General features: G+C 39.5%; 2 protein-coding genes across 5 annotated transcripts; both read left to right on the top strand.

Moving 5' to 3' along the window:
• The first annotated feature begins 69 nt into the window (after window positions 1–69).
• On the top strand, window positions 70–6,600 carry LOC131795337 (cysteine-rich DPF motif domain-containing protein 1-like). Its single transcript, XM_059112917.2, has 4 exons — window positions 70–199; window positions 476–584; window positions 2,035–2,118; window positions 5,521–6,600. Exons 1-4 carry the CDS (start codon window positions 81–83, stop codon window positions 5,551–5,553), a joined length of 345 nt encoding a protein of 114 aa, XP_058968900.1. The 5' UTR covers window positions 70–80; the 3' UTR covers window positions 5,554–6,600.
• Window positions 6,601–8,760: 2,160 nt separating this feature from the next.
• Window positions 8,761–24,539, top strand: LOC131795317 (uncharacterized). Of its 4 annotated transcripts, none has more exons than XM_066174376.1 (6): window positions 8,761–8,836; window positions 9,851–10,032; window positions 16,540–16,853; window positions 17,903–20,045; window positions 20,706–20,936; window positions 21,082–24,539. In XM_066174376.1, the coding sequence occupies exons 2-6, from the start codon at window positions 9,855–9,857 to the stop codon at window positions 21,381–21,383; spliced, it is 3,168 nt and encodes a 1,055-aa protein (XP_066030473.1). In that variant the 5' UTR covers window positions 8,761–8,836; window positions 9,851–9,854; the 3' UTR covers window positions 21,384–24,539. The 4 variants fall into 4 exon arrangements, with proteins under 4 accessions (XP_066030473.1, XP_058968879.2, XP_058968878.2 ...); XM_059112896.2 differs by lacking the exon at window positions 8,761–8,836 and adding an exon at window positions 9,237–9,387; XM_059112895.2 differs by lacking the exon at window positions 8,761–8,836 and adding an exon at window positions 9,246–9,373.
• Window positions 24,540–24,726: the final 187 nt, after the last annotated feature.

Below are 24,726 nucleotides of genomic sequence, written 5' to 3'. Positions count from 1 at the left end.
ATATAATATCAATAAGAACCAATTTTGCAGCTGGCTCTAAGAGGTGCGGGCTTAACTTTAGAGCAGAATGGAACATCAAGATGGCGGCCGACACGAGTGAAAGTACTGCTGAAAAACTAACGTTTACGTGCGCATCATGTGGTTTTGAATGTAATTATGAATATTTTGGGAAAAAGCCGCCTTTCTCCAAATCAGTGGTGTACGTATATTATTTTTTTTGTCCGTGGTTTTTTATTTTTTTGTTGCCGAACGTTATTTCCGCGTGTCACGACGCAATTTGCGCGCTCCCTTACGCGCCAATCAATTCGAAGCTTCAAAAACCCCTCAGGGAAACCCCAAGAGCTTTCAAGCTGATTTTCCTGACCATCAGCATGTTGAATGACTATCAGCCGACATAGTGATTAAGGCTACAGATAGAAAGTGGCATTCTTTTCCTTTGATAACAATAACTTTCTTCACCTCTGTTTTATGACAGACTTCTGGAAGATGCATTTGTTATTCGAGATCCTTTCTCACCAAATGCTGGGCATTTAACATTAGGTGGACGGTGCTGCTTGTGTACAAGACACATTTGCATTTCACAGGTATATGCGCATATTTCAATGATATTGTTTGACTCTACATAATTTCAACTTTTTTTTCCTTCCCATCTTTTCTCTATGCAGGCTTTCCTGTCCTAAGTCCCTGTTTCCCTATCCCCTCAGACGTGGAGTGAAGCGGGGAGGGCTTCATCCCCTTTCACTCCCATGAGTGACCAGGACAGAATTTCTCCTAACAACATCAGTACAAAATCAAGCACAGTAGTGATGAGAAGAAAGTTTAATATCAATTAGGGGATTATTAGTTGATCCAAGACCAAATTCTCCAAACTAACATTATAAGAATTGTATTGCAGACGGTAATGGGAATTACTATTTAGATCATGGGGTGAAAGGGTTAAGTGTTAATAGAAGAAAGCTTTGTAGGGTGGAGAGCTTCAGAAGGGCATAATTTATAGAGCTATGTTCAGGCCCCTGCATTGTCATCCCCGATTACAGTTGAACCTCAATTAAATGGAACTGTGGGGACTGGGCTGATTAAAAAAATATGATTATTAATGAGCCAAAATAAAACTGAATATGTATAATTTGATGAATTTTGTGTGAATATTAGAGGACAGTCTCAAATAACTGTGCATCACTTTTAAAAATTTGCCAAAGTATTTACAAATGCAGTTTGCTTCAAGCTACTCCACATGTGCAATTCTACTATTCTTTGAACTTGCATTAATGTAGTTGCATCAACATTATTTTAGTTCTGCCTTCTCTAATTGGAAAAAGTTGATTGAAGGTCAACTGTAGAAGGTTGTGGAGTCATGGTGAGTGGGAGATTTAGCCATAACACACCCCCCCCCCTCCCCGACTGGTAAGCTGGACATTATATTGGCCTCTTACTGCCCTGTATCCCTGTTCCCCAGTCGAGAGGGGGTGAAAGGGGGGGGGGATACAGGGGAAAAGATTCAGTCCTAGGTGCTAATGCCTAAGGGTAGAGTAGAAATTTTTGTTAATTCTTATCTGCTGGATAACAATTTATTAGTAGAATGAGCATGCTAAGCAGCATCTGCCACTTTGTGCATAAGCTTATTCTGCACTCTCTTTTGTCCTGCAGGGAATTTCAATCCCTTTGAAGGGAATGCATTTTTGTACTTAGCTAACTAACTATTCTTTTTACTTATTGATGGGGTGAAGCAATATAAGCATGCTGTTAAGAGCAATGCACATTGGTGCATTGCTGTAGAAGGTGGACTTTGAACTCTGATGATTCACAGTTCAGTGAATGTTTCATGTAGTTAGGAGATGGACTCTATATTTATTTGCAGTCTTCATGTTTTAGCGCTCTTGGCTTGTTGTGCTCTGCTTAAAGAGACGCTGGGAATTTATACTCAAGTTTGGTTCCCTCAGAGTTTATGTAACCAAATACTGTTTAGGAGTATCTTGTAATTGCTTGCAAGCTGACAATTTTTAAAAACTGAAAACTGTTTCTATTTCTTATCAGACATGCAGTATTTTCTACACTGAGCGGTTCTGTATTTCGTGTGTTCAGAAAAACAAAGAAGAATTTCCAGATGAAATACTCAAGGTAAGTTGTGATGTTTACAGCCTAATATCCATTCCCTACTTAGTTAAGAGAATTGGATTTCAGTGCCAAAGTAACGCCCCCTGCTGATAAACTACGACTCTAGCGTTTTTAACAATGAATCGATGTTTAGGAGAACTTTTGTGTAAATTACTTTGTTTGTTAAAAAGCTTAAACTTTGCCTTTACTGAATAGTCTGAAAATTTCCGGAAGAGTGCATATTTACAAGTATCGTCGTTACATGAGAGGTTTCCTTTACACATTTGGATCAACTGTCTTAAAATGTTATCCATTTTGATTGCTGGTCAGTTGTTTGAATTTGGACTGAATTGGAAATTTTCTTGGTCACTTTAAGTTTAAGTTGAACTTGTGCACGATCTCCCTAAATGGAAAGTAGATAGCAGAAAGTTTTGAAAGTTCCAAACTCATTTAAGAGCACCTACGGGCAAGTGGTTAATGCCAAGGTTAAACGTTTAACAAGCTACGTTATTGACCCTCAAGAAACTGAAATGCAAAAACATACGAGTGACGTCTTCAAGATACAGAAAAAGTAGCATTACCTTATGGGACGAGGAACATAAACAGAAATAATTTAACTGAAGCGATAGAATTTTCAAAGAATCGTGTGGCTTGGTAAATACTTTGAATTATTTATTATTGATATGCTCAATAACAATCTCTGACTTTCTTAACCTCGATTTGGCGTTACAAGAATTAAAAATTAAATTTTTAATAAATAATGGTTCATCGGCTATTTGACCATTTTTCAGTACGATGAGCATTGAGCAGGCTCTCTTCCCCCATCTTTCCCTTCTCTGATGGAGGGCATATTAAAGGTCTTACTTGGGAAAACCATAGTCGTAATTGAAACGATGAAACCTAATTTCAATCTAAAAAATCCAAATGCAAACATTTTTAAGGGCACAGGTTTTAACTTAGTTCGTAGGGGTTGCCAGGACGAAGATATCATAGGCAGTCTAAAGTACGTTTTCAACGTTGTAGACTCCGTGGGTCAAATCCCCATGTTTTGAAGATCGCCAAAAATGAGGCGCAAGTGAAGCTAAGACGTGTCTCGTGATTTGCGTGTGCTCCCCAGAATAGTAATACCGGTACATATTTCACATGTGCGTGACGTAGGGATCACCTCTCGCGCTGTGATTGTCTGGCCGTGAAGTGAATTTATCCATCGCACGTTTCAAGTCACGCTCCGTACTTGGCTATGCTCACGGCTTACGTCACTATTATCAGCGCGCGAAAATCATGGGTTAATAGGCCTGTCTCTCGTGCATTCTGAGTTATATAATAAATTGGGAATTTTAAACATATCCGAGGCTTGACACGTGTTGGAGAACGATAAACTTCTTTATAATTCTCGCGTGTTTACATCTCAAGCAGCACTGACTGATGGACTAGTATTCGTCAAAACATTGCATCAAATTTTTTTATTTTTGGCGGGAAAGATGGGGACCTTCTGGAGAGGGGCATAGTACACTTATCTTGTTCGCACGCGCAGCCAGAGGATTCGCTGCTGGAGTCACACGTGTTTCGTGACGCAGTAGTTGACAGGGTCAAGGTTGTTCATTGTTACACGTGGACTTGTGAAATGTGGTTCAATGCTAGGAAGTTGAAGTTCACACGGCCAAAATAAACGCGCGCAGATCATGAGGGTGTGATATAACGGACTTGAATAAGGCAAAATTGCCTCGTGAGCATTTTGTTACATAAGTTATTGGAAAAATCAATATATTTATAATTAGAAGAGAACACCAGAAATTTTAAAAACCCATCGTAGAAGTTCTCTGATCTCAAAGTGTGTAACACTTGTGTAATTCAATCCTTTCCTAGGGATGGTTTACTGCGTATCCAACTTGAAAGAAATGTCGCTAAGTTTTTTACTTTCGTTCTTCGCAATCCATACTACGCATATGTCACCGTTTTTTTTTTCTCGGTCCTTTAAATTTGTTTTTACGGGTTTGATTTTTGGGTTATCGGCCTGAAAAACAACCATTTCTAGGGTTTTCTTGTTTTAATGTAGAAGCAATGCTGAATTCGAACATGGCTAAAGTCTTGGACACGACGAAATTAAATCAAATTTACCCAATTTTTCCCAACCATTTCCAACTATCAGAAATGGTGACGATTTCAAGTTCCATTACGGTTTGCAAAATTTGAAGTGATCGCGAAGGAGTGAAGTTCTCGATCGTCTTTTATTTTTCTTTTCCGAACATTCGAAGACCAGCCTTTGTGATAGAAAGTTGGAGAGAAAGTTTTGTCATGTCCAGGCTTACAACTGCTAACTTCCACATTGAAGTATTTCTTTAGGTTTTTTTTAAACCCCTTTCAATAATTGTACCGTATTGTAGCATTCTTCGTCGTAAATAATTTTTTCTTCTCATAACGCTGGTCATGGCTGAAGAGGCGAGTTCAGTGTCGCGAATAATGGCGCAGGTTATGACCATCCCTGCAAGTCTCGGGATCAAGAGGTCTGGGTTCGACCATTTCCCGGTCATGGTTTTTTTTTTTTTCGGGTAAGGGGTGGGGGGAGGGGGGGTAAGGTTCTTTGCCTTTAGAGTGCCTACCGTGTATTCTCCTGGGTGGAGAATACACGGGTTCTGGCAAACTATGATAATAACTTGACGAGTTGCTTCCGGAATAGATGCGATGAGGAACTGCAATTTTCCTGAAAACCACCATCAAATAACCAAATTTGAGAGACGGTGCGCGGACAAGTTTTCTTTTTCGACGTTACCAGAACGTTAAAATACCGTGTAGAGATTGAAAAAAAATACGGAAAGGAAGTTTTGAAAGTTGATTCGAATTCCAGAAGGAAATTTAAATAGGAAAACCTCAGCTGGTGTAAGGACTTGACAAGATGCAGGGATGTAATAAATTCACTTGTAACGTCATGTGTCACGCTTGCGTGACTATTGACGTGACACGATAACTGTATTGTTGACTGCACATGTTTTAGCGGAGAAAGTTTATAAAGCTCATGCTTTATTTTAAATGTCTTGCAATTAAGTATCCAGCGAGAGCAGGATCCTTCACTGGATTCTTTTCTTAGTTTGAAGGCTTAAAAATTCCGCCGTAACAAGGTGATTCTCGACTTAAGCATAGTATCGCTGTTCTCATTATGTCTTGTGGTACTGACTTGGAGAAATTGCTAAGCAAACCAGAGCTTCCTTAGTGGGTAATCATCTCTTTTATTCTCATACTATCATGACTGATTTAGCAATGATACTGTAAGGAGAGATTAGATGCCAGTCACTTCGGGATTAAAGAGTCGATATAAGATGGCGTAGTCTGATTCAGATAAGATAACGCAAGGCTTTGGAGAGCTGTGTAAATTCCGGGCGGTAAGAGAATTGCGTTGACGCGTTATTTGATTTCTTCTTGTACCTGTAGGATCTGCAAAAGAAAGATTCCTCTTGTAGCTAGAGAACATTCAATGGAAAGCAATGGGAGGAGAGACTGGTTGTCAAACACAAAGCGCAAACCGGATGGAAGGGAAAGAAAAACGAAATGCCTGAGAAGTTAGGGAGAAGGTGGAAAAAAGGCAGCTTCTGAGAGGAAAAAAAACCTGTACTTAACCCCTAACATACTAACATCAGTATGCATATTCTCCATACTGTTCTCTAAACATTTCCTTAGGTGCTGTCCTGGAGAATTTGTTTAGTAACCATGTGCTTCTTTTGTTGGAGATCATTTCCTTTATTCTCGTGACCTTAATGTGTGACTCAGGGCTGATATTGTTGGGAGAAAATAGATGTTAGTCACTCACAGGGGTCAAAGGTTAAAGGGAAGAGGTAGTGGTAGTAGTAAGTGATTCCTTACAGATCTTTGCGTATCACAAGCTACGGTGTAATCTATGTGATGTTCTCGCACGTCTAAGGTAAATCTGAAGTATTGCATATTTAGTTCAATGCCGGCCATAAATTTGCGTGGACTTTTACTTATCTGTTCCCTTGATTCTGAGGGATTGGAAAGTCATGAGGTGGTTTTTAAAAGACAGAGTTGAACATTGTCACCGGTCGTGCAAAAATAATATTTCAGCTATCTGCATTTTTAGTGAGTCTTGAGTACACGATCAAGGATTGAAAGTAATGTTCCAGTTTGTCATACACTGACAAAATATTCTTTATAACAAGTTCACTGAATAACATGAACTAATTTTACAACCATCAGGGTAGGAAACTGCCTTTAGAGATTATTCTACCTTATTAAAACACTGCATCACCCCAAGGTGGGACCGTTGGTGTCAGGGACCGACACCAAGACTTGTGTACAGCGGTCACATGGAAAATTGTAACTTTTATATTGCCGTGTTGTCGCATCAGTCAGTTTAGCCAATTTTTTGGGCTTAAGAGCTTTTGTTTTTTAAAGGGAGTGTGAAGCACGTAACATTGTTGTGTTTGTTTGATGATAGAGAATATGGCGTGCTGTATGTAAGAAGTAATTGCTTAAATAAACCAGCCCTGCTCTAAGTGTATTGGTCTTTAATCAACACAATATAACCGAAGGAGCGGAAAGAAATTTATGACATTAACTAAATAAATAAAGGTCTCCAGCGATCAAAAGCCTTTTTTTGCATTTAGAACCTTTTCCCCCATAAAGCCCAAGTGGCCCATAGGGCCGGTGCTCAACTCCGGTTTTCTTAGCATGAAGCAGCTAGGAGTATTGCTACTCCCCCTTGGATGGGATACTAATCCATCGCAGGGTTACCCCCAGCCCATTTGTTGGTACCCATTTGTACACCTGGGTGAAGAGAAGACATTGGTCATGATTTATGCTAAGAAAAAAATACCATTTTAAATGTATCAAATTTTGCTCAAGGCAAGATTAATTTGATGCAGAGAATATATATTCATGGCGTATACTAGACTGAAATGACATTCATCAGCCTTCCGAAAATCCCTAGAACCTTTTTCCTGTCGAATAACTTCAAAGTCAGGTGTTATGTTTGAAGCTAAATGCGTTATGCTTCCCATTTCCCTGAAACAACCAGAAAATAGAATTAAATCATTCTTGCGACCAGCGTATGAAAGGTGAAACTTAAGCGACTGCTTTCGGTGCTATCCAAGAACTCCTCGTCACTCTTGCGAATGGACTCAAGTCACGACGCGTGAAGTTTAAATTTTTTTAGCCATTTCTTAGTGGCGCGAAGAGGCAAAGTCAGAAGGCACGATACTAGTATGAGGGCCTGGACACCAGCGGAAGTCACAAATCGAAACCGGAACTTGGCCTTCGATTTCCTCGAAAAGGTTCCAAAGTCAGCTACAGTGCTTTACTTTCGATATACTAATATTAAGTAGGTACCTGTTGCGTAGAAGAAAAAAGTTTCTTCTTTTCTTCCATGTTATTTGAATTAAGCAACATTTTGCACATCTGTGGATATGAAAAGCAATCTGCCACAACTTTTCAGTTTTCAATTCGAAGTCATCGCGTGTCATCAATTTTTGTAAACACCACAGCCGACTAAAAATAAAATATCATGTGTTTTTTCGACAAAAATAAAGAAGATTCTCCTGTTAACCTTAACCGAGAAAGAGTTAAATTCTTTCAGTCATCAATTGTTTTCATTTAAGTTGTGAAGATCTTTTTTTGCCCTCCCTCAAAAATCAAGAATAGAGAGAGGGGCTTTTCATACGTGAGCCACAATTCACACCCCATGTTGGGTACATAAGTTCAAACTGAACAGCTCTGTCTGTTCTTTCCCAATCATCTGGGATATTTACGACTGTCTGCACGAAAGCTATATTTTCAGACTCTTTGTTCATAGCTGTTTTTCTACGAAGGATACATATATGTGAGTTCGTAATACAAGGTGTAATCTAGCTCCTCAGTGTTGGTGTATAGATATATATATATATATATACCGCTGAAAATAGCTGAGATAAATTTTTCAGTGCCACACTCTGATTGAAGACGAAAAATCCTCCCCAGAGACATAGAGATAATTAGCTAGGGCGTGAGGAAAAACCCAAATTGGGCACAACAAAATCTTACGCAGAGTCACGGAAATTAAAAATATGAAAACAAGTTATTTTCGTCCGTTAGAGGTGGCAAGACAAAAGTATACTTATGGCCGCATTTGTACAAATTCTTATAAAAACTTACTTGAAACTCCGATAAATTGAAACAAAATTTCCAACGAATCTTTTGGTTAATAGCCCTATGTTTAATGTTTTACAAACCCTCGTTGCCCTATTCCGACTGTTGAACGATTATAAAGCCAGGTCTAGTGTCTTTATATGAAAAATCTTTCCTAAAGTTTTTGAAGTTCAACTCTTTTTACTTCTATCCTGGTTAAATGTGACATCAAGTGGACATTAAATTTCCAACGCTTAGTTTGTTTTCATATTATTTGCATTTGAGCAAAGTTATGGTAAGGGGGGGATCTCCCTGGTTACCGAACATAACTTTATTGACGTAATGAGACAGTTTGGCTTTTCTGAGAAAAATCAGGCATGATGCTTTCATGCGATCGTGCTTAAATTTTTTTAATCTTCAAAAGTAAATTGAAGTCTACGCAAGCACGTGTGAAATCGACTAATCACATGCACTCGTGCTCTTCATAATATTTGTCACGCCTTACTTTGACATCTGGGTGAAATGCCCAGAGTAACGCAACAGAAATGAAAGTGAAACCAGAGGAGCTGATATAAACAATGTTGACATGGGAGATTCGCAAAACCAGAGGAGAGCACAACGCTCGGTAAAGGTTAGGACGTTTTTTTCACTGCTTTAAGGCCACAAAATGGCAAATTTCTAGCCTCGCAAAATTTCAGTTAAGAGTCGTGTGACTTTCGATTTCACTCTCGTGATTCGAATATGACTGCCACTGAAAGAGCGGCAAGATTCTGAGAAATGAAAATGAATTGCGTCACTTTAGCGTACCCTTGAAAGCCACCCTTCGAGCAAAACGCTACTTTTGTAAAATTTACCGATAAAAAAACGAATTTCCAGTCACGTATTTAGACATCCTGTCTTTCTGAAGGTTTTGTTTTGTACTCGACAACCTGATATTGTATTGTGTGAAATAGGTATAATTCATTACGCATGGCTTGCTTCATCCAAATTCTGAGAAAAACGGAAGTTGAGTTCGATTCTTGGAAAGCGTAACGCTAGTAAGTGACGATCTCTGTTGCCCTTCGACTCTCTATAAATGCTACGCGTACTTCATGTGATGTACCTTTCTCTTAAAGAACGAAACCAACGCACAACAACTTGATCGAGGAGATTTTCACGTTGGTTTAAGGTCTGCCATTTTGTGTGAGTAATTTCTAAAATCGCTGAATTATTGCCATGGTTTTAAATAATATTTTGCCGACTATTCGTGACAACCGCGTCGCAGAATTCACAGTCAATGTTTATAATTACACAAGAAGGCAAAATTGACCTGGCATATGTTTAGGAACACAGCTTTTTGGCACAAAATTTCGCATTTAAATTAGTGCGGTTCTATTAGTTAAATGATCGTACAACGAACTAGAATATACTTTAGAATCACAGAACCGCTAGTCCAAAATGCTGCTACAATGATTACACAGCTAATTTCAAGTCACAGACACGTTTTGCAATTTAAAATTGATCGATATAAATAATTTGAGCATTAATGCGGAAAATCTGTCTCGTGTAGGAAGGTTTTGTTAATCGGCGCAATCGATAAGCAGCTTTGTAACGGTTCTCAGCGCGGACGGGAAACTGTTTTCACACTTTTATTTTCTCAATACAGAGTCATGGCGCTGCATTACTCTCCACAACTGTTTGATGTAAACACGAATTCTCAGTTGAAGATGTTGAATTTTATGGAGAGTACATCGTTCTTTGACAAGAGCTGTGGTCAACAAACGGCGAAGTTTTTCAATGGCTTTCCTCAACCGTTTGGATTTGACGATAGAGCGAACATTTTAGAAGGTGAGCTACTCCGGTTGATGTTACGAAGAGTTTAAGTTAAACCGCTTGCGTGCCGTATCGTCCTAAGATTAATTTGCGAGGTAAATTAGTTCCACTTCCGTGTTCTCACAGAGTTGACGCGCGGTATTCGTTCGCCGCTTTAAGTTGCAAACTTTCCTTGACGGACTAGGATTTCAAAGAGCTCTAAATCGAATCAACATTTGTGAAAGCTTTAAAAATTCAGCGCAGAAGTGTCTGTGCTATTCAGTGGCTGCGAGAACGCCATATCTCTCTGTCGATCGCGGTCCTTTCAATTAATTTGGAACTGGTTTAATTTTGAACCGCAATTTATCTTGTTTTGAAGCCGGTTTCATCTAGTTTGAGCAGTCTGTGACGTCGTTTTCGTTTGACTTCAATTGGCTACGGCAGAACCTCCGAAGAAACTTTGTATTAAGTAAAGAGGCACTGCGGCTGTTTGGTTAAAAAAAAAAACCAACAACAATCATATGCAAACATTCCTTCCCAACATTGGCTTCGATTATTCAATAACCCGTTGACAACATCGGTTTTCATTCTAAAGCTACTAGCTTTAGTTGAAAATAGCTTCAATGTTTGACTTCTGACTTGTAGAGGCGTAGAACAGGCTCAAAGCTGTAGGAGTTCTCAAAAAAATCTAATGAAGATCGATTTTTGAAATAACTATTAGAATTGTGAGGTCTTTCGAAACGGAAATGTTAATGCTCGGTTTTCTTTTTTCATATATTCCGCCTGGAGTGAGTTCGGAGCGTTTTCATTCAGCAAGTGTTAAGGGTATAGAAACTATTTGAAACACCGAATACGCTTCAAAACATTCGATTTCGGTCATGTGGCCTGCAGTTGTTTGTTTTCAAGAATCGCCTCACACAAGCGGGTTACGTTGGTTTTCGAGAAACTTTGAATATCAAATGAATAATCAAACACTGAGAACAGGAAAAACTCAACAATAGTTTAAACGCGACTCGAGTTCTTCTCGTGATTAGGACTTAACTGGCAATAATTTCCTCGAGAATTACGCGTGCAATACTTTCAAGTTGCTCTTGTAAATGCCAGGATATTGCATGCATGCAACCTCTCCCTAGTCCATAAAGACAGATCTCATGGTTTCAATGTCCATGTTATTGTTAGAGAGTCAATTTTATACTCTTATATGTCATTCTAACGATAAAACGTATTTGTATTTACTTGGAGCGCTAATATTCAAGTTATCCCCTAGACAGACTGATCTCCACTTCCTTTACAAATATTGCCGTTCTGTCAAAGTGAACGATGTAGCATTTGGTTCGAAACAAGAACAAATTTCGATTCTCTGGGTGCAATTGCAAATTCATTCTGATATTAAGACTTTTTTTCCTCTTTTTTTCCGCAAAAATTGATGTTAAAAATGATGACCTTTAATGACTCAGTCCCGTGGATGGGCACGTGACCTCTTGGCGAAACAAACCCAGCTAAACCAAAACAAAGTTTTTTTTTTCCCGCCAAAATAGCACAGCCATCACGACATCACGTACAACTTGGGACGCATCAGCATTATTACCAGCTACTTGTCATCACTGTTTCACGTGAAAATACCAAAGTTCTTTGTTGGTTGCCCTCTGAGCTTGTCACGGGGTAGTCACGAACCGAGGAATCCCGTATGCAACCATCAGCATTTTGTCTTTGACCTTCAAGTTTACACATCTTGTTTTTAGTTTCAATTTCAATTTCTTCGGTATATCTTTTTATAAACTTGTATCTCTTAGTTATGAAAAGTCTGCCTAATAATAAGAATCAAGGTTGCTGGTTTTTTTTTCCTAAGCGTACAAAACGTTTCTGGTCTCAAAACTTCGTATCAAAAATTCAAATTTGCTCTGAACTCTAGAAGTTCATGCTAAGACTTTTTGTACCTCGACTTCTTCAGTTCAGAGGGAGATGAGGCCGTATTGAAACAAAAGTAATGGGGATACATCATCATATTGAAAATGATTTTAATAATAATGGAAATTTGTGATAGTACTACCGAAAAAAATATTAACTATAATGATAATCTCAATCTCAGAGCTCTACCTCCTTGCCTTGAAATCAACTCACAGTTCCTGGGTCTCCTTATATGCAGCATAATAAGCTCATAAACTAGGTTTAGTAACCTTTCGACCAATAATTTTGAGGAACGAACCTGGCAGCTTGTAATTTTTCCTCTCTCTGAATTATGACAAGGAATTTAAGGACTTCAGCTCACTCATGAAGTTTTTATCTCGAAAAATCCCGTGTTGTTTACGTTGTGGATATTTTCGGTGTTACCTCCACTGCAGAAGATGTGTTCGCTACGTAACAATTATCTAAAACATTCTCTGACTGAAATTGGTGTCAAGATTTCTATTGTCTTACATAATAGGATCGCTGCGCACGAACAGAAAAGTTCCCTGCATATTACTTCAAACCCTTCATGTTTGTTATGACGTTAACGTAATTATTCTATCGATTACAGATTAACATTATCGAAAACCGTCTGTCGCATCTTAAAATCTCATTTAAGCTCTGATTTATCATTTGAAGTTGTAGAATAAGGCCATAGATAGTTTGTGCTCTATAAAATGATCGGAGATTGGGAAACAACACTTTTTGTAAGAATATGAATTAAGACGGCGTTAACAATACCGTAATCAGCTTGTTATTTGTGATATTTGCTCGGATTGAAAGAGAATATTGCACAAAATGACAGTGCAGAAGTTTATTGTTTATCGTCCGGCATAATTTCCTTGGAAAAAACGTTGCAAAGGTGATCAAAGATTTGGGAGAAATGTTGGAGAAAAGATTTGAAGGTGTTACGGGTACACCGATGGAAGTTTCATGATTATTGCGATTGGAGACGAAAGGTGCGTCATGCACGATAAGTAAAGCAGATTGCTTTCGTAAATATTCGTGTAGTTATTCCGGTTTTGAGCCTATACGAAAATTTCTCTCATGCAAAATTAAATCAGCATTAATTATCCTTCTTGCCACGTGAAATGAAATGTTTCAGTTTATTTCGCGTCAAGTAGACTCTGTAGAAGGATCTAGGATAGTTTTAATTTTTGCCTTGTTTGTTAACTGAATTCTCGGAGCAAACGCCATCTTTAATCCTTCCCAAAATGCATCGCCTTCGGCAATTCTTAGCATGTACTTCATTAAAGTTGACACGAAAATGCTAATTATGAGTTTCAGCTGTGAAACATGTCTAATAGTTTCTCTGTGACTCCCTGCAAATTTGCGTCACTTTTCTTTTCTTTGAATTGTCAACGTTTGTTCGGTCTGCAAAGCTTTTACATGTTTACCAAGAGCCAAAGTATGCTATCATTAAACCAAATGCAGATCAGTCCAGGTATTCACTAGGCAGAAATTTAGCATGAATTTTAAATGCAAAATTTCATGAATAAAAACGCCCAAAGCTGTTTTGTGTTCTGGGTGGGGCAGCAGCCCTCATTGGTTTCTCTTCACGTGACGCATGAAGAGAAACGTGTGACGTTTTTCCTTATTTGGCCATTTGATTGACAGAAGAGGTCGGCCCTGCGACAGAATAACGTTATTTACGCATGCTCAACTCTTCTCAGCTATGCCGGCCTCCAAGTGCTTTTCTTTCTTGAGTTGCTTTTCCTACGAGTACATACTTTGCGAATGGAATCAAGCCAAGAATGCATTTGGAAATGCCAGATTTGGGCAGATCGCCCCTTGCCTGTTCCAGATCTTTTTGATCTAACAGGAAAAACAAAATACCAAGACAGCGTCATACGGATGTAGAAACAATAGAATGAGACAAACAGGATTAAGGAGACGTTTAAAAGCTTTTATGAGGCGCAGTTTTCGAACTAATCAGTATGTTTTTGAATCATATCGGTTGTGAATTTACATTTAGCTCTTTGTGCCTTTGACGTCTATTGCCCAAGTACCTTGCAAATTGATAATCACGTTATGGAACAGTTAACAAACTGTTTTATTATCCGTGTGCTTTCGCTTATTCCACTCTTAGCACCTAATGATAAATTGCTCCTCTTCTTAAGAAAATGATCTCACTCCTTTCATTTGAGTTTGGCTGCGTTGCTCGACCAATAGGAAAAGGAAATCTTTGAAACCATGAAACTTGCAGAAATGGGGCCTACGCAAATCTTCTAAACAGCTGAAAATTCATTCTGGTGAGCGAACTGATGATAATGAGCCATGTACAACTGACAACAAATCGTTGAGTAAATTTCGATGCTCTTATTACCAATACAGGTTATCTTTCCAAGCTGAAAATTTGATCCACTCCGACAAAAATAGATTTAAATTGCCTTATTATTCCTGATCGTCTTTTAAAAATCGGCCCCAGAGATGGCTGTGGTGCACGATTCGCTCTGATCCTACGTTTGTAAATGTTCTCGGATGAAGCTGTTAGATGTTCCATGTGTTATACGCCCTCCCCTCCCCAACAAAGATCGTTGTACTTCAGTGGGGGTGGGTGCGTGTGTACTGTTTATATCAGAAGATTTATTTGTGAGTGAGCGACTGGTTTAACAGTGGAAAGCTCTCGCGGCTTTAGGATCTTTTAACTCAGCTCCTGCTACTGTAAAGGATTGTTATCAAAATCAGCGAAATATAAATCTTACACACCTGAATAGTTCTCTGAATTTTTATGTTTGTTTGGTAACAATATACAGAATAATATTTCCCAGAAACCGCGTCTTCTAAGAAACGTCTGAGTGTAATTCCGCAAACACTACATTCGTAATCAGATCGATCGGCCGGGTTAAACATCGGTAGCATGGACTTGGAAAGGTTTACCCTCTCCTTTTGCTCTTCAAGAGATGAGCAACAATCTTTTAGTAAGTATATATGTAACTCGGTTTGCCATGAATGACTTCTTCAAGGGTCCTCGTTATTTTCCTTTTTAAGCTACGGGTGGGAAAACGTTGTTGTCGTGTGAGATTGTAACCGCTTGTTAAATCAGTCGACGTACGTGTTCCTTTGTAGATCTTTTTTAGGATGGAAGCGATGAAGATATGAACGTGTTTCGTCGGATTCCTTAAACTAAGGGCTTTTGTAGAAAAATTAGAAATCGCATGGTCGCGTGAATTTCACACTCGCTACAAAGACCCTTGATGAGCTTGTTTGCATCAAAATTTACCGATCTCGCCAGAGGGTAATTGGAAGATCTCTGAAGTACCTTTTCTTTCATACTTTCAGAGAAACCCTCGAGCAGTATTCGATATACCGGCGTGAAACAATCCTATCTGCTACTGTTTTCTCGCAAGCCATGAAGGAAGATGTATTTTTATATGGCTCGCTTTAGTTAATAGATGCCTCGTGTTCGATGAAGCCATGAACACTTCAATTCATTGAAACAATCCTGTTTACTGCCGCTTGGCGTGGCTTGGTTCTTTTACTGCTAAATTACGTGGAAAGTTGTTTGAGATCCAGTCGAGTTTTAAATGATAATCGTTCATGAATGGAAAAACAAGAACTTAAAGTGAAAGTAAAACTTCCGCCTTCGCTGAAGAGAGCCATTCATTTTCATAATCAATGAAATGCTTCTGTTTGGGCGGAATTGTTCTAAAAGCTATGTTAAATTCCCCGATTTTTTTAGCCTTTCGTCTAATACAATGAAATTATTCGATTTAATGTTGATATAAGATGGAAGAGCGTTTTGTTGTTGTAACAGAAGAGGCGGCTTATTCGTTTATTCAAAATGCGCTACCAGAGCATTTCGTTGGGTCAACATCTTTCTCTGTGAACATTTTTGACGGTAAGCTGTTTGCGAAAGCTTCTTCTCGCGCTCTGCATGAATGATCTAATGGAAAGTAAACATACCAATTTTCCTGTGGAGCGGAATTATGCGCTTATATTGTTTAGGAGGCATGGATCAATTCCTCGTGGTTTACTATTCGCTTCTCAGAGCAGATCAGTTCTGCGCACAAATATAAGAGCGAAATTTCGCGCTTAAAAAAGGCTATTTTTATGTTTCGAAATCTGTAAGCAAAGATCCAGCTTACCAGGAAGTGTGATTCGTCGGAATAAGAGCTTTGAGACGTGATAGGAAGTTCTAGGCACAATTTATTATCAAAAATGTAATGGAGGGATGGTGAGGTCAGAGGACAATGTTATCGCTCATGAAATGCGGAGGTTTGTGTAGTTCAGTTCTCAAAACCAGAATTCTCCATCGCAAATTATCTTCCCTTAGCAAGATACAAAGAGTCATTGTGTTTGCAGTAGTTCCAAGTTTAGATATCTCATCTTAAAGTTCTAGCTCCTGAAACCCGGAACTTGAACCAGAAAGTGAAAGCGCTCCGTTAGTCTGGAGGCGACTTGATTACGAAGAATCACGATTGTCGCAATCTTCCCAAGGTGAACTATCTCTCTATGGCGAGACTAGAGTGGTCGAAAATGTTGGTAACAAAGATCTAATGTTTAGGCTCAAGCTAAATTGCGTCGAGTGTATTTTAGTCAGAGAACACATCTATGATCAACATGAGTGTACAACTTTTTTTTCTCCTTCTACAGCTCGTTCTGCTCCAACAAGCAATTCAGAGCTCTTCACTAATGGTATATTTGCCTCGACAAATGGGATTCCTAGCTTTGGGCTGTCAAATGGCCTCGGAAAGACCCATGATGTAACAGCCATAAGCAATGGTTATGTTGATTACCAAGTGATATCTCGCAATGGTATTCATGGAACAGAGAAGCGTGAACCAAGCCCAGAATTGACGGTCGGTCACGGGAGACCAAAGTCTTCGCCGAGGCAACAGAAGCGAAGCGGCTCAGATTTTGAAAATGGCGAGAATTTGAGTTACGGCTTATTCCCGTTTACTCCAGAGGTAGATACACGGAATCTCCATTGTGATGCTTTCTTTTAAGCTTAATTTGCGCGGTTCTTTTGTTCTCTCTTTATTGCCCTCGCTGTGTGCATTACATCTCTCTCTCTCTTTGCTTAGTTCTCTGTCTGGCCACAGTTTGAAACATAACTTGTTCTATACGATTTCTATTGCGGTTCAACCCTAAATGTGGGTTCTCTTTGCCTCCTCGCACCCCACACCCTTCCAGGTTAAAAAGGCCTTCACAACACGTAACCTCTACAATCTATCTCAAAGTGACCCTAAGGTGCTGCAGGCGAGATTATTCAACCATCCTCGTACAGATATGAAAACTGAACATGTCTTAACCTTTTAACTCCAGTGAGTGACCAAGATAGAATTTCTCCTTACAATATCAATACACTATCAAGTAGACAAGTGATGAGAATAAAAACAAATATCAATTAGGGGATTCTTAGTTGATCCAATACCAAATTCTCCAAAATAACATCACAAGAACTATCATGGCAGACATTAAAGAGAATTTCTGATGAAATCATGGGAGTTAAAGGGTTCAAGTGACCAAGATTATGTTTGTGTCTGCTCATGTAAATTCTACTTGTTCCAAATGTTTGACTCGATAATCATGAATTCAGTCGAGCTCTCTATTGCGTGATAGTCGAAGACGGTGAGACCTAAATCCTCTATCACGCATAGAAATCAAAAGCGAATAATCCAATTATCATGATCTTCGTATTAATCTACTAGTCTTTCAAAACATAAGCATAAGAGAGGCTCGTGTTTTAATTGAATAATGATACAAATGCGTCACACTGTTAGGTTATTCATTTCACTTGACATCTATCCATCGTGGAATGGATAGTGAGTAGTTGGCTCATCAGATTGCAGCGTAGATTGTACTAACAATAGATATACGTTTGATCCCAATTTCGTCAAACAGTTCATAGGTGCGAATAGTATCGATTTATTTTTGTTGACGTACTTGTCCTCTGAGATTGGACGATTACAGAGAACACTTCCGCAAACGTTAAGATTTTGTGTGTTTCTTGCAGACAAGCGACAAACTGAAGCAAATTGAAACTCCAAGACATGGTGTGACCAGCGAGAGACAGGGCACAGCCGACGTTATCAACTCGCAAGTGCTCTCGGGTCTCAATTCATCATTCGCCTTCAGACTTGGTGGCAAGGAGGGTATCGCAGACCCAATTCCTCGAAGATGGTCCGATGTAAGTTTTGAAAGGTATTCATCGAAATCTCCACCTTTGCATGGCAAAGCTCCAGGCTACCTTCAAAGGGCGTCCGTCAGGAGTCATTCCGAAAGCGAAGTCGTTTCATCAGGCTCCAACCTGAACGGACGTCAGCAAATTCTACGCAGAAATGTCCCAGAAGGATCTTTGGGATCCCAGCCAAAACTTGGAGACCTTCAAGAAAGTATTCTTCAACTGTTGCAAATGCATGAACCGCTGGCACCCTTGCAGATTGTCGAAGCTTTGGGCCGTGGGACACGGGACGAGATTCACCAGGCGCTTTGTGCACTCCATACCAAGGAACGTGTCAAAGCTTTCCAAACCAATGGGACGACAGTATGGGCCTTGATTTCGCAACCTACCTGTGATTGGCGAGCGAGTCCAGGGGTCATCGGTGGCGAAAGAAACAAGAAGTTTTTTGGACGAGGTTCTTTTGAAGAACTCTACGGGCTACCAAGGAGGAATTTTTCTGTTCTTGGATACGATAATAGACCAAGGAAAGCCCCACGTGCCATCGATGGCCAGAAGGTATGGCTGCGTTCTAATGGACACAGTCCAACACCAGTTGAAAAGAATTCTTGGACTTACTGCAGATTGTGCAAATTTTCGTTTGCCTCGGAATCACAATATGAGGAGCACCTTCGCACTACGAAGCATCAAAACAAAGTGGCCAAGTTTAGTCCGACTTCCTACAAGAAGTACTGCGAGTTCTGCAACGTGAACCTGAATTCCGAGTCGCAAGCCAACGAGCACTTCAACAGCGCTAGACACGAACAGACTGTGGCCAAGTCGCAAAAAGCACCCCCACAGCAACATCTGCCACTGATCAAAGCCTCCAAGGAATTTTTCATGGAGCAGTTCACAAGCACCCAGCCGTTTAACTACCAGTTAGAGTTGTATAGCAAAGCTATGTTGACCAATGGAGTTTGCTTTTTACCAACTGGAACGGGGAAAACACTTGTTGCTGCTCAGGTCATTGCCCACATGCTGAAGTTAAACCCATCTCGACAAGTGGTGTTCTTGGTGGATCGAGTTCTCCTTGTTCTCCAACAAAGCGACTACCTTAGAAAGGAAATGGGACATATTCGAGTAGCAGACGAGCGAGGGTCTTTTGAGAGCACCAGGTCTATCCGCATTGGAGCGGTCTGCGGGGAAATGAGGAAACTGGAGGGAAACGCACGCATTTACGAGCAGGACGTGCTGATCATCACAGCCGACTGCTATCGGAATCATCTGAATAATGGCACCCTTCGCTTTGACGACGTGTCTTTGATTGTGTTGGATGAAGCACACCATTGCAACAAGGATCATCCCTACAACGTCATTATTCGGGACTTTTATCTCCAGGAAGATGTCCATCTGGGGCATCGACCCAAGATCCTTGGACTGACAGCATCTCCAGCTGGGGAGACGTCTTTGGAAAAAACCACCAGAAGATTACAAAGGCTACTGGGAAACCTCGGAGAGGCGGAGCTGTTAGTCGTGACGAGGAATGGGCTAGAACTGGAAGAGAAGACCAACAGGGCAACTCCTGACTGCATCTCTGCTTCGTACACCACTCAAGAGAGTAATCTCTTGGAAATTCTCGTGAAATATGTCACTAAAGCGTTCAACCTGACCGTTCGTTTGAGCGACATGAAGGACTTTAAAGACATTTTTCAACCTTCCTCTGGTGGTCCGTTCAGCTTCGATGACATCTACCCAGTTCTTGGTGTCATTGACAATATCTTACTCTCGCAACCTGAGTCCAACGCGTTGAACGCCTTGCTTCACTTCCAGCTGCTCTGTGAGGCTGTATGCACTTTGCAGGAGTGTGGTGAACAAATAGCGTTGTATCAAATGACAGAGCTTGCACAAGAGGCGTGTCCTCACGGCTTCCATTGGGCAGAAAGTATGGGTCTTCCCTGCGGCGAAGTCAGGGCATATTTGGAGCATTATCTCAGACAAGGTGAAGTGTGCTAACGTTAACTCTAGGTATCACTATTTATCGCCTTACTTAGCCTAGCCTTTGTTACCATTAGAGTGCCTTATGATTGAGTATCGTAAAACCAAAATCAAAGCAATCACAACAGCCAATCATAGGAAAGAAAATATTACCAATGAGAACTTGAATGAGAACTTGATTCTGATTGGTTGAGAAAGTGGCGCGAGTTTCCTGGAAAAAACAAAGCAATCCTGATTACGGTCGACACTCGATTGAAAATTCTCTATTGCAATAGGGTCAGTAAGCGTTATGGAAACTTGAAAAAAGGAATCGCATTATGATAGTAATGGTACTGGTTATAATATAGACATGAACCGTGAGCCTAAGACTCATTTTTATTACATATGAACAAAAGACGCGTCATTCCCCACTCCCATAGAGGCGTGGAATCAGTCTTGGAAAATGAACAGAAATGTTATTATTTTATTTATAACAACTAGAAAAGAAATATAATGCTATAATGGTTGTTAGTTCTCCATCGCAAGTAATGGAAAACGTTTAAAAGGGCCCCAGTAGAGTCGTGAAAAGTCAGGAAATTTTATAGCCTGTTCTAGATATTTCAATGCACACAAAATGATCTAAATATTCGGAATGCACTATTAATTTTATGTATGTCTTCCGCAGGTTTTCCATCGATCATTGAATGTAGAAACTCAGGAGCAGAGCGGCTCATGGAACAGTTAGTGAGAATAAACTGGACCGGAGTTATCGGTCGAAGCAGTTGTCTTGCCCTGGTACTCGTCAAACGACAACACACTGCACGATGTTTGTCGGAGTATCTTTCAAATCAAGGCGAGCTTATTTCTCGCGGTGTAAGGACCACATTCATAAATGCTGGCAGATCAGTGGATAAAGGTGAGGGCTTGTTCTCATATTTTTTCGATCTCCGCGGTCAAACGTCGGGTATGTGCAAGTAGATCAACTTTGGCGCCAATTTCACGCGCAAAAATTCAAAGGGAAACAAAAATGTTTTGACTGTATATCTTGTTTTGTCGTACAGGACTGACTTATCCCTTGGAAATAGACCCAGTCGCACAAACACGCGAGGGAAAATTTCAGATTGTCGTCACTACAAGCTTAGCCGAGGAGGGACTGGACCTCCCGGAGCCCCAGTGGGTGTTCCATATGGATCCGTCAAGCCCGGTCCAAGCCCTCCGGGAGATACGCGGTCGAGCACCCCTAAATGGATCCAGGTTTGTTGCTATCTGCCGGAACAACGAACAGACCAAGAAAATTGACGATTTGTTAAAGCGAGAGGAAAATATGAAGCGCTCCTCAAAACTCATAATAAGTAATTTGTGAGTAATCTGTTAGTTTCAAATGAATCTTTCAGTCCAGTCCACTAATCTTATTTTATCGGGTGTTCAAATGTTAAAAAATCGATCGAAATATCGCTGAGTTAATGTATCCTGGCTGTTTACGAAGCCCGACTAAATCAGGAAGTGCGGCGTCTTTGTAAGAACAATGTGTTCGAACCCAAATTTACCAAAAAAAAAAACTCATAATCTTTAAAAGTATAGGGAAGGAAACATGAAATTACATTCACGAGTTGCAAGGAAAATCGTCATATACGGGAGTCTTGATTTAAGAATACTGCGTTCGAATTTGTCCTCTATGAACAGCCATAGACCAATGAAACATTCCTATCTTTTATTTGATTACCATTTATCCATAAAAGTCTTACCATTGTCAGTAAGATGTTACATACGCAAGAGAGATTGAGATCAATATCAGTATCTGGGCAACTGCCCACCTACCCCTTCCCTAACCCAACATTAACCCTAACTTGTAATCAATTGACTGTTGTTGAGTTAGGGGAGGGGTAGGTGGGCAGTTACCCAGGTACTGATATTGATCCAGAGATTGTTAATATCGTTGATACTATTTCGCTTTTATTTTGGGGTTAATAATATTCAAGGAGAAATTGAATTAATAAGTTTTATTTGATATATGACAACAAGTGTAGGTTTGATCCGGACAGAAAAAGGCTAACCTTCCGGGTTTGTCATATGAAGCGAAAACAATTGATCTAAATTGTAATGAATTAAATCAAAGGCGAAATTGAATAATGGCAAGATTATATTTGAGTGTCTAATTTAAATGTCCATACATCCCTATTTACACAGTTTGATTAACAATATGTGGTGAGTTGCTTTGAGTAAATTTAATTCCGAACTCGCAGACCTTTTTACAGCTTATTGGCGCCATCATAATTTCGCCGGTAACTTTGAGCTTCGAGGTTGTTCTTACGAATCTTTTATATTACATTTATTTCTTCATTGCGTAGTTATGTTCATGAAATATGGCGCCTTACGCTGAAATTAGGTCTTTTGATCAATGGAAATTGTTGTTAAATATGAAGAAAGTCTTCAGATTTGAACTGTTTAAACCCAATGTGTTTGATACGTATCAAAAGAAAGGAGACTTTGACTACGATTTCAGTATTCCACGCGGATGTATTTTTTCGATTGCTACGGGATTACAGCAAAAATTTAATACGAAATCGCATTTCACTAATGTGCATAAATGTCCAGATAGTCGTAGAGACTTTTTAGAAGTAAAGAATAAGCTGTTTTTGTAGAATTTTCGCACGCTGAGCAACATGAACGAGAAAATTAAACAGAATTTGAAACTTATTCAAAAACATTCCTTCCTTTTTTTTTCAATTTGATCTTTAAATCCTCACGAAAATTTTCAGGATCAGTCATGTCAGGTTTGATGTCAAAAAACTATATTAAAAAAGTATTTTAGGTCTAGATAATGCAGATTGTTGGACTGCCAAATAAGTTTTGAAAAACAATAAGACCAGCGGAATAGTGTACTGATATCAAAGAAGTCATGTCGTTGTTACTAAGGTTCGGGAAAAAACCAAGGAGACTTTGTCAACGAAGGCAGGTTTCTTACACAGCACGAAAAGAAACGATTTTAAATCAGAAACACAAGCGATTCGGTGGGTTTAGGTAGGAGATACTTAATTCGGATGGCTGAAGATGAAACTTGAAAAATGTTTTTGATATATATCGGACGTGCGTGACGAGAATGACATACGTGACAACCGTGACATCAGCGATACTGCTACTTTTGGGACGAGTCTATCATCTGTTTGCACTAGCGTGATTTCCTTCGCATAAGAAGCTTTGTGTAGTTTGTTGTGTTGGTAAGCTTAATTAAGAATATTTTTTTCTAGTGTTTGCGTTTAAAAACCCTGAAAACCTTAGAGCAAGTAAACGCCTCGTTTGGTACCCTTTTAGTTGAAAGATTTTTAAAGTCCACTGCACGGAGAAAGAAAAACAACTCTTTCCCGAGTGTTGATTATATTCAAAGCGGTTGTTCTCAAAGAAAAGAAATTTCAAGTTTCTCTTTGACCAGAACTGATACATACTTAGGGCGTTTTTTGTCGAGACCGATTCTCAAAGCCAACTATACAGCGCAGTCGAAAAAGTCGAAAGTCGAAAATCGCATGAACCTTCATTCAACAAGCTTTGGTATTGCCTAAATAATCCCAAGAGTTTTCACAGTAATATGCAGATGAAATATCTTAAGGAATAAGTGAAATATGCAGTCATGTAATTAAGAGTCAATTAGGACTTGCGTGTGAATTAATGATTACGTTAAGATGTTATATTCATGGAATTATCATTTATAGTTGAGTAAGGGTAGATTTAATATGGCAGTTATTGTTAACTTACGTTCGTATTTCATGATTTTAGAGCAATTTTCATTTGGGTGTCAGAAGTAACCCCAGATTGCTTTGAATTTTTAACTTTGCTTTCTGATTGGTCCAGAAATTTCTTGCCTTCCTCTCAATCAATTAGATGCAAAATTAAAAAACAATCGCGACTTGGTCATGTGCGTTTTCGCGCGCTTCAAGCTGTTTGCTTGTTTCCAGTTTGATTTCTCATCGGCTAATGATAACATCATCCTTTGTTCTGATTGGTCCCTGGGATTACTTCGGTTTGAGTTTCTTGACACTCGTTTGAAATTTTGCCCGAAGGCGTACTGTTATCGAGCAGTATCTAACTGTTCATCTTGCCTTGTTCTTCAAACATTTTATTATAATAGCGCAGGCGTTACAAGGAACCTAAGAATTTCCAACTTGACCTCAGTAAAATCTTTAGAGCTATTTAAAAGGAGTTTAATTCGATTACTGTCATGTTTTTCAAGCAGACACAAATTCTTGCTGAAAAGCACCCGGTAACCAATTCAAAAACAATGAGTTCGAAAAGGGGAATTCATCCCTATAAGACGAACTTGGTTTGATAGCGTGTTTGTAGCGTGTTGATACATTTTCAAATATATTTGTAATTTGATTATTTTATCTATTTTTTGGCATTTTAGTTTCAAATGTCGTATTTATAGAGATCTAGTTGTAAAGCTAAAGGAAAAATATTCTAAAGGTGGAGTTTTTATGTATCAAGTGTGAACTTAATTTAAATAAACGTATGGAAGACGACTATGTGTATGCGCCTGAGTCTGTTTTAGCCAGAGTAATTTCCAGTGAAGTGTCGGAAAAATGTTGTAATTGGTTCAGAAACGCTCGCGCCATTTTCCCAACCAATCAGAAGCGTGGAACCTGTCACGTGCATCAAGTTGGCTTCGCGTCGTGGTTTCCTACGCTTATCTCGTGTTTTCCCAACCTCCCGTG

Source organism: Pocillopora verrucosa, chromosome 11, assembly GCF_036669915.1.
Source record: "Pocillopora verrucosa isolate sample1 chromosome 11, ASM3666991v2, whole genome shotgun sequence".
Taxonomy (NCBI): domain Eukaryota; kingdom Metazoa; phylum Cnidaria; class Anthozoa; order Scleractinia; family Pocilloporidae; genus Pocillopora; species Pocillopora verrucosa.
The sequence above is the reverse complement of the archived record's forward strand: the minus strand, read 5'-3'. Positions and strand labels throughout refer to the sequence as shown.